General features: G+C 35.9%; 1 protein-coding gene across 1 annotated transcript; it reads left to right on the forward strand.

The window, feature by feature from the left end:
• Positions 1 to 291: 291 nt before the first annotated feature.
• LOC144444213 (uncharacterized) lies at positions 292 to 10,527 on the forward strand. Its single transcript, XM_078133630.1, has 13 exons — positions 292 to 342; positions 824 to 962; positions 1,599 to 1,819; positions 2,529 to 2,864; positions 3,492 to 3,620; positions 4,214 to 4,448; positions 4,708 to 4,793; positions 5,256 to 5,370; positions 6,097 to 6,306; positions 7,369 to 7,556; positions 8,089 to 8,205; positions 9,363 to 9,969; positions 10,487 to 10,527. The coding sequence occupies exons 1-13, from the start codon at positions 292 to 294 to the stop codon at positions 10,525 to 10,527; spliced, it is 2,475 nt and encodes an 824-aa protein (XP_077989756.1).
• Positions 10,528 to 11,043: the final 516 nt, after the last annotated feature.

An 11,043-nucleotide genomic window follows, 5' to 3' on the forward strand; every position in this document is an offset into this window, starting at 1 on the left:
GTACACTAACAAACCAATTACCACCCCCACCCCAATCAATTACAAACACAGACTTGGACCATGTCATTTCATATTCTTAAGTAGGAAAAATAAACACCAAACAGTTGTTTCATCATTTCAAATTCCGAAATAGATTACCCAATTCTCATCCATATGTCCAGCCACACAAATAACAGAGCTATTTTGTACCTTTGCATAATTTCAGATAATTGCAAGATTGAACTCAGCTGTTGTACATTCAGGCAAGATGTTATGATACAACTAATGTACAAAACATTTAATACCATCGCCATGGTAATTTCAAGTGTGATTACAAGCTATAGCCCCCACATTTTGGTCACGGTAAGTTGTTTCAGAATGTCATTCGGTATTCTAAATAAAAACCTCTTTTTCTTTTCTGTTGTGACTTTTCACTTTGTCAGAACAATGTCTATTTGTAACATGTAAACCATACATTGTCAAGTAAAATCAATATTGGTAACTTAAGGGGTCTTTGCAATGGAGGGATGTCTGAGCAAGTACCCCCCCCCCCCCCACACACACACACACACACTTTAAGAATGGGTTACAAATAAAGATCCCAGGGTACTAACGCAGTTAAGTAAGGTATTAGGACATAGACCAGATCTAAAAGTTTTTCTGATATAATATTTTAATTTTATCAGCAGAGAAATTACATTGAGTGTTAAAACTGAAATATGTTTGATTTCAAAATCATAAGTAATGTGGCGTACAGTGTACATGTATGTATCAGAACCTTGTTTCAGTGTTTTAACCTGGAGGTGAGTGGAATTCACGTTCAATTTGGTTTTCTGTGTTTTAGGATAAGGTTGTATGTCCCACCTGTTTGGAGAAGACAAGTGACCCAAAAGAAGTGGCAATCTTTACATTGGACAAAATGTCACCACAGATTTGTGACAAATGTGGACAGCAACACTCAAAGGATGACTATCTACCTCCAGGTAAGAGGTTGATAGAGGAGGAGGGGAATTGGAAAGTGGGGTTGGGTGGGGGTATATGTGGGAATGATACATAGTATTGATTGGCTGATGTATGTATGTATGTATGTATGTATGTATGTATGTATGTATGCTTATATGAATGACTACATACATACATACATACATACATACATACATACGTATATGAATGTATGTATGTATGTACAATGTGTGATGTATGTATGCATGTATGTATGTATGTTTGTGTGTGTATGTATGTATGTATGTGTGTATGTGTGTGTGTATGTATGTATGTATGTATGTATGTGTGTGTGTATGTATGTATGTATGTATGTATGTATGTATGTATATGTATGTGTGTATGTGTGTATGTATGTATGTATGTATGTATGTATGTATGTATGTATGACTTGTATATATGTATGTACGTGTGTACAATTTGACAAAATGTGCTGACTTTTCTTGTATTATAAGTAGGTAATATCCATCTGAATTACCTTAAGTTAGCTGTTACTCTCAAAATATATGTTTAATGTACATTGTACTACAAAGTCAAAACCATATCCAGGTTTATAAAATTACCCAAATAACCTTTATGACCTATATAAATACTCTTTGCTATGTGCCATTTTATAGACAACACTTCTGTGAGTTTGATCCACAATTGGAAAGCCAAACATAAAGAATCAGATGGGGAGACACAGTTACCAATCTCCTGTTCACTTATGTGTCAGTCAACTCCAGTCCAGGAAAACAGCGCCATCATTGGTAGCTACTATAGTCAGAGAAATATACACACCAAAATGATAACATGTCCACAGTGTGGAACATCGAAGAATTGCTGCGACATTCTTTATGTAAGTATGACTTAGAAGTCTGTTTGTTTTATACTGTCAAAGAAACTAATGTAACATGTATGATTGATGTTTTTCTAAAAAAAAGACCATGATTCATTGAAGGGGCTCAGTGTTATGTATTACTACTCAACTTCAGCACAAGAGGGTGTGGTATGTTGGAAGGGTCTATTGGTTCACATTAATACTACCCAACTTCATCACAGGAGGTCGTAATTTATTGGAAGGGTCTATTGGCTCATTTTGATACCCAGCTCCATCAAAAGAGGGCAGTAATAGAGTTGGGAGTAGACAGTTTTGCATTTTTTATACTCAAGATCTTATAACTATCCAGCAGTACCAAATAGTCAGTTACACAGTGAGAGACTATAGTATGTTCTTGTCAAAGGCTCGTGCAACACAGCTTGTCACCAGAAGGAGACTGGATTTATTTACTCCAACTGAACTGAAAATTCAAATCTAACAATTCACTCTAAAACACAACTATTTCATACTACATGTAGCAAGGGTGTCTCTAGATGAATGGTATGCTACAATTAATCACCTTCTATAAGCAGGGCTGGTAACCCATGTGTGGACAAATTTGGATTACAGAGGCCCATCAAAATTTTTTTTACAACAAAGTTGTCATGAAGCAAGTTACACAAATTACGTTAATGTCATCGTGAAGCAGCTTTGCATGTCACAATTTTATTCATTTATTATATTTCAGCAACTGTACAAGAAGGTGAACAAGGGACCTGTATCAATTTCAACATGTGTGGGAAGTGATCGCTCTGCTGCTACACCAGAAGATAAAGCACAATCAGGAAATATCTTCAGTTATAAAATGAATGGCCGAGACATGAAGATTTTATTTGGCAGCATGATGTGTCCACACGAATTTGATGAATTCTCTGTATTGGTTATGAAATGCCTACAGACTGGTAATGTAGGATTAGGGGTGTCGGGCCATTTTGAAATGTTTACACCAGTTAAAATTGGTGATTTGTTCACTTGTAAACTTGTGCAAACACAGAAAACTGGGTCTGAAGAGTTAGAATCAAAGGTAAGTTAAAGGGTCTTATAAAGAGGGTACTTGATTGTAGATTTCAAATAAGGGTATGCTGCCCATGTTCAAAACACCTACATGTACAGGTGTTTATTGCCATAAAAGGAACACTTTACTAGGTATTAAAAACTCCAGAAAAGGATTGAGGATTTGTGGCCGTTGGGGGCGCTATACAGTGTGGGTGGGGGCACGCGATATTACCAGTATTGTTTAATATCCAGGACCACAACCACCTACCTTTACAAATACCATGCAAAATGTTTGACAACTTTGTCTTTATTTGTGACTTTTTTATATCAATTTCACCTTTTATTTGTGATTTGAGATATTTCTGAAGTGTGATGTAACTTAAATAGGCATGCGTCTTTTAATAATCAACCCTATCTTTATGGAATTTGTTTCTGGCAAAATGAACCCACTCGTAGGAATTGTTCATTGAAAATGTAGTAACCTAGTGTGGGCCACATTTCCATTTTAATTTTTCAATATCCCAATTTTCATTTCTGTTATACATGTAGTAACCGTTCCCAACCCCCCTAACCCCCAACCCCATAGACAGATTATTATGATTAATGAACATAATTAATCACTATTGTTTGTATAAAACTATTGGTTATTTTTCAGATGGTATTCCTGAAGAATAACAAGAAGTTTAGGGAGTCTGTGCTAGAAAATACCAATCAACTGTTACCATATATCGTAGTGAAAGCAAATGACCAGATGGCAGTGACAGTATCATCATCATCTCTGCCAGTGAGTAGTTGAATTTAGATATATACACGACTTTGTGTATACATATAGTGGTTAAGTGTAGTTGTCATGTGCTGCACATCTTCATATGTTTTGGAGCTCTTACAAACAAAAGTGTGACACTAAAATTCAGATGTTCTGTGGTTTTCTCATTGTCATAAATCACCGCCCTCTATGGCGAGTCATATCAGCCAATGCCAAAAGGGTTATTTTTTGTTTCGTAAGCCGGGAAAAAATGCTCTGGCTTGTGAGAGTGTGGTTTTCCAAGCATAATGTTCAATCCAAAGGTATATCTAAGTTTGTATTGTTCTGTGTGAGTGTAAGTGTCTGCATGCATGCATGAGTGTGTTCATGTACATGTGCGTATGTGTGTGTGTATGCGTGCGTGTGTGTGTGTGCGTCTGTGCGTGCGTGTGTGTGTGTGTTGATGGGGATATTACTTAATATGTTGTCTTATTGGGAAATTGTTCACATCAAAATGATCGCACCACTGTTGCGTGTGTATGTGTTTGGGTCATTGTTTGGAAAGAAATGACTTTAAATTATATTCAGTTTTACCTCAATGCCATTGCTGCTGTGTTTGTTTTTCTTCATAGATATGGGGATCTACATCACAAGGCTTTGAAATTGGTATGCGACTAGAAGCACGGGATAGGAAGAATCCTATGACATGTGTTGCCACCGTTGATCACATTAATGACGAGGGTGACATTTTGATACATTTTGATGGCTGGGGAAAAAACTACGACTACTGGTGTGAACCAACAAGTACAGATCTCCATCCACTTGGATTCTGTAAAACACATAACATTGATTTACAGGCACCCAGAGGTAATCACTCTTTAATTCACTGTGCACTGAGTTCACTACAGTTAATACGTTCATTTACATAATGACTTCATTTGAATAATCATGAAGTCTGACTTACATGTATGTAATCACTCCCACTGATACTAATCAGCTTCTGAGAATATTTCAAATTGTAACGTCTATTTGATATAATATGGTATTACAAGCTATGAAGGTTTTCAGGTTATAATGGTCCAAAAGACTTGAGACATGTAAGATTTCATTTTTTTCTAACCTACAGGGTATAAAACAAATCACACATTTGATTGGAAGGTATATTTGAATGAAATCTCAGCTGTAGCAGCTCCCTACCATGCCTTCACAAGTGTAAGTCAAAAATATTAGAAACCCACTTTTTTTGTGAGCAGTCACACTGTCCAGCCTTAACAGTTGTGCTGTCCTATACAATACATTATGCCATGCACGAGCCAAGTTGAACAAAAAATATGGAATATATACTCCAGCCGTTCTATGTCCTGACAATGCCTGTCTATGCCACTGGTTCTGCTGCATTTAAATCATAAAACCTGAAACAAAATGTCACCTGGCTCGACAAAATCTCATCAACATTGCAACATGTTTTTGTCAGGCGAGACAAAATATCTCTTTGATGTTGTAAATCTTCTCATCTATCTGGACAAAAATCTAACCTTAACACTCATGTTACCTGTGTACAAGTACAATTCGAACCCATGTTCATGTAGCAAAAGCTCTTGCTTCTAGTACATTGTATAGCATTTTATTTTTGAGTGAAACTAACTTCTTTTGCTGTTGGTATTATCTTAACAGGAACAAATTGATGGTAGTCCTCAAATTCTACATGAAGTTGAAGCTCTTTCAACAAATTGTGATCCAGAAGTATTGAAATCCTTTCAGTGTGAGCACTCACTTAACCCTATTGGAGGTAATGAATAACATTTGAAATATGCTATAGCTTTGTGAAATTCCGCATCAATCAACACACACACACGCACACACACATGCACACTGCACCCCACCACTCCCAAATGTGTAAGTGATACTTCAACAGAACTGTTATGTAAATATATGTACAGTGAAGTTAAAGTGCAATAGGAACTACTTTACAGGGACTACTTTCCCTAATAACCAAAGTTGAAGTGCTCCAGGGACCACACTACATATACTTTCCCTAATAACCAAAGTTCTGAAATCCTTCCAAACTTGCAATAATGGTCTTGTTATTAGCTCCACTGTCATTGACAACTGACGCGTAGCTTAAGGTTTATCTTGATTTTCTGGCGGTGTCTGTCGTCTGCCTGTCAACTTTTTCTATTTTCATCTTCTTCTCTGAAACCGACAGTCGGAATACTTTCTTTGATATTTGGTCTGCATGTTCCTTGGGGGAGGCTATTCAGATTTGTTCATGCTAATTTTATTATAATAAAGAAATTAGAATGTGCTTCATCTTTTGATAATCTTTTATTTTTCCTACAGTTATTTCATGGCCTTGATTTCAACTGCAAATGGTTTTTAATTTTCTTAAGCAAAGTAACTGCAAATGTTTAAGATTGTTATTTCTGAGGCACATAATTGTCAGACCTTTCCAGTCATTTCTTTACTTACTGCTGATGTATTAAAAACTTAAATTATTTCTTTCCTGTTTTGTTAGCACTTATCAAACACTACAAGCAGACAAAGAAGTTTTGGAAAGACTATTGGTTCAACAATGTTTACAAGCTGTGCAGAGAAACAGACGGAAGCCATGGAGCGTTTGTGTTTCTTCCTAAGGTGATAGATGACAATACAATAAAGTATCCATGTAGGAGATTAGTACATGATGTATCTAGTGTAGATCTTCATATACTTTGTGATGGTACAGGTAAGATATTAAGATTCATCTACAGTTTAGCATTATTCATGGCTTATTTTTGAAAAACATCAGTCTGTAACTACATCTTGTAGAAAAGGGAAGGTGTAGAAAACGAAGTAATCGGTACAATCAGCAACAGTCAACTAAACTGCTGGCATTGCTCGTCACAATCATTTATAGCATGCCATATGAAGTATGAAGGTACTGGTATACTGTTACGTTTTACTTTAATCATTAGCCCAGTATGTGGTGCCTATTAATGTCAAGTAGACTGTCGATATCAGTATGCGATTATAGTAGTATTGCACCAGATCGGAGCGTGGCGACAACTTTAGTTTAGATAAAATGTAGCAAAAAATGCATGAGTGACTGTCGACAGTCTAAATGTCAAGTATCACAACTGTGAGTATCTATTGCTCTAAGTGAAACCAAGACATCTTGTGACTCTTATGACTATGTTTACCCTCTTCTCACTAGTAAAAGAAAAAACTATCCAGAGTCATTTTGCCAAGTGATCAACTTTGATCGTGAATGTATATGTTGCATACACTCATCTGGTGAACACTCCCTTTTACTAAACATTTCCTTTTCCCATCCCAAAAGTAACAATTTTAAGAAGTAAAATATTGGTTTATCCTATGAAGTTGAATGTACCACTGTTATGTGTTGGATAAGTTTATTTTTTCATCTTTTTTCATTCATTCTTCATTATTCCTTTCTCTTTTTACATATATTCCCTACCTCTCCCCTCTCTGTCTGTCTCTGTCTGTCTGTCTGTCTGTCTCTGTCTGTCTCTGTCTGTCTGTCTGTATGTATGTGTGCATGTATGTACATGTATGTATGTATGTACATCGGTACATACATATGTATGTATGTATGTATGTATGTATATCCTCTCTCTCTCTCTCTCTCTCTCTCTCTCCATGCCTCCCACTTCATTCTTTCTTTCTTTTTCAATGTTTCTTTTTATCCAACATCAACAATCATCTCTACATATGTACTTGTATCATTTATTTCCCTCTTACCACTTTTTCTCTTTTTCCATATGTCTGTATTCCTTATCCCTTACAGAAATAAGTCTGATACATTTCCTGGACAAGGCTGGTATCCCAATGGAAGAAGGAACAAAGATAATGGAGTCTAATGAACTGACAACTAGTTTCTTCCTCAGCTGTGCGATGCTTGCAGCTCACAAAGTTTACCTACCAAATTATAGCAAACTCTTTCCAAAGGTGACAGATGCAGTGTCTCGAGAACAGGTCAGTACATGGACAGTTTGTGCTGAGCTACAGAGTTCTCAGATTGGATATTTCGGCTAATGGTCAGTCATGGAAATATTCTCTTTGAGAACTCTGACATATTTCTATCTTCTGGTATGTTTCCTTCTACAGGGAAAACGCAAGACTGCAAATATTTCCCGTTTCATAATAAAATAATTACTGTGAATGAAATTTGATAAATTTTGTTTATGATTGAAGAACATTTTTTTTAAACAAATTATTTAGCACATAAATCTGTGATTACAAAGTATGACACATCGAATTATGATCCTTATTTTTTAAACCGTGTGTAACTCTTTTATGGTTTTATGAACAACAAAACAAGAAAATTATATGAAATACCTGTATTATAGACATTAATAGTGGGTTCTATTTATGGTATCTTTCACTTGGTGTGATTTGAAAATGAATCTTCATTATCATATTTAAACATTTCAAATATCATGGAAGGGCCTGTCATATGTGAAGACTTATATTTTTTTTAAAAATATATTGTCTTTTTATCATTCAGGTTGAGTTTTCTGTACAGAGATTGCTATATTTCTATGCGTTGTCAGTGTCTACTTATTGGTACATACCACAACCTGGAGATCAAGATAAGGACAAGAAGAAACAGTGGAAACCACATGTAAGTTGTCCATGCTAGATGATAATATGCAGAACCCCATGATGTACGCTGATGTGAGCACTTGCGGTGTTCTTTATTGCCATACTTTCATTAGCATATTGCAAATGAAAGTTCAGTAGAAAACAATGCAAACATGTCCCTAGTATACCATGCTGTCACTCATGTGTCATGGCGGTCTTTGTCATTACATAATAATAAGTTTATTTACCCCAAATGAATATAACATTGGGTAAATGGGGAGTCATTATATAACGTACAGCTAGTCTTGACCTGTTCTCTCATATATTTATATACAGAAATTCACAGCAAGGTACTCAATATGACTCAAAATATATAATGTATTATATACACATGATTAAAATTACAAATTAAGTAAGCCTATTTCATAAATATTTTGAAAGACAGTGTGTGTGTGATTTCACATACATGCATGGAACATTCACATACTGTTTTGGCTATCATTTATATAATAATATGTATGGCATAACAAGTACATGTAAATGATCTAAAATCATGCAATACACAAAGCAATGAGGTTAGGAATCATCGCACAATGTCGCACAAGCTCAGTAAATGACAAAAACCCCTACCCACCCCCCACCCCCACCCCCCCCCCCCCCCCCCTTAACAAACGTTCATGAATGTGACATCTACATGATTATATATGATGTAAACCACATGATGAAAAATGTAGCGGTCACACTCACTACAATCGATGCAATGTAAAAACATGATACTAAACACACTAAAATACTATCCAGAAACCTAGCACTGCATATCGTATTAGAAATAAATTTTACCCAACATTTCAACATCTCGGTCATAAATACTGAATCTGTTATCATTGAAGGTGTGAAAGATTTTGAAATTTTGTAAGAAGTGAGAATATGATTACGTAGTTCAGCAATCGTATTGATGCCTGACCCCCTCCCGATTAACCAAACGGAGTTTGTTTATTGAGCTTGTGTGACATTGTATTGGGACTTATTTCATTAGGGTAGTTCTTATTAAATAAAGTACATGTCTTGAATGATCATTAAATTTGAAAAAATGGTATAACTTGAGTCAGTTATCTTTCATTAGAAGTTACATTGTTGTTCAGGTGAACTTTCCCCTTAATTAAAGTCAACTTTCTTTCTTTCTTTTCAATTTTTCAGGCCTTAGAGAAAATCTTACAGAAATATTACAATCTGACTGCACCAGAACCAAAAGCAAAAACAAAATCAAGCCCAAAGATGAAGAAAAAAGTACTGAGGAGGTTAGAATCTGAATTAGAAATGCCTCCAGTAGCTGCACTGGCAGACTCACCATCTCAAGATTTGGAATCCATCTTGAAGACAGAACACGGTCTGACTGAACAGAAGGGTGCCTACGTCTGTAAAGCCCACTTCTTCCACTATAATAAAGCCCTGTTTGGTGTCATCAGACAGTTTCCATCTGAACTATTTGTAGGGTACAATAATTACATCACACACCTCAATTTTACAGACCAGAGTTTGACACAGCTGCCAGAAGACCTCTTCAGTACTGTTCCCAATCTGAAAATATTCTGTTTCTTCAAGAATTACCTATCCAAAATTCCCAATGGTATTGGTCAGTGTCATCAAATTGAATGTGTGGATATCTGCAGTAATCCCATCGAATACCTACCAGAAGATTTCATCGATTGCAGTGAAACACTACGGGTAAGCGTTATACAAAAAGTCATATTTGACCATGTCTTTCCACCTGGGGCAAAGCTTAAGCAGAGGATGTGTAAATGTGGTGAGTATGAGACGAAGTTCCACCTTTGTCTTAATTTACACCCGGTGATCTCTCCCCTGGTGGCCGCAGACAGCCAAAAGTGGTACTGCGTCTTGTACTACCCCTCGACAGAGATGCGATGGTTGATTGTGAGAACCTGGAACTGAAATCCCTGGCCTTTATAAAGGGGAAGTCAATCCAAACACACTTATGCCTTTCAATCATTCAACCAGAACCAAGTGACTTTATTCAATACGTATGGGAATTATTCATTACAAATAAAATTGAACACATTAAAAGTTTTGCGAAGTTCAGCCAGATGTTTAACTGAATTAAAACTCTACCACTTCACCGCAAAGAATCTTGGGAAAATGATATTATACTCTTTTTGTTTCAAGGAGTTCAAAACTCAAGTTCCAGATATTCAGTGTTTAAAAACATGAGTGACAGTTGTATTCACCACCTGAAAATAAATTAGAATGCAATTTCTTTAGATTTATTTTTGGCCATATATTAATATTTTCTTTCATATATTTAGGTCCTAGCCGTGAGTTACACCAGACTAAAGGAGTTGCCTAAAAACTTCAGTAAATATACCAAACTAAAAGTACTGAAAGCTGCTAATACCATGCTGACAGAGCTACCGGAAGATATTGGACTTGTAAATAATTTAAAAGAAGTCAATCTAAAGGGAAACAGATTTAGCAAGTGAGTATGCTAGTCTAATGAATAGTCTTATGTTATGTAACTTGACCTATAATGATACATTACAGAAAGTTTCATTTTAGGACTATCTAGAAGGGAAAGTGCCTGTGTGTGTGAGTGTGTGAGTGTGCGCGCGTGCATGTACAATGTATATAATGTACCGTATGTATGTATGCACAGTATGTATGCACAGTATGAACAGACATGTGTGTATGTATGTATGTAATATGTATGTATGTATGTGTGTATGTATGTATGTAAGTATGCCGGTATGTATGTATGTATGTATGTATGTATGTATGTGTGTGTGTGTATGTATGTATGTATGTATGTATAGTATGTATGTTTGTATGTATGTATGTATGTATGTATGTATGTATGTATGTATGT

Source organism: Glandiceps talaboti, chromosome 13 (genome assembly GCF_964340395.1).
Source record: "Glandiceps talaboti chromosome 13, keGlaTala1.1, whole genome shotgun sequence".
NCBI classification, from domain to species: Eukaryota; Metazoa; Hemichordata; class Enteropneusta; family Spengelidae; genus Glandiceps; species Glandiceps talaboti.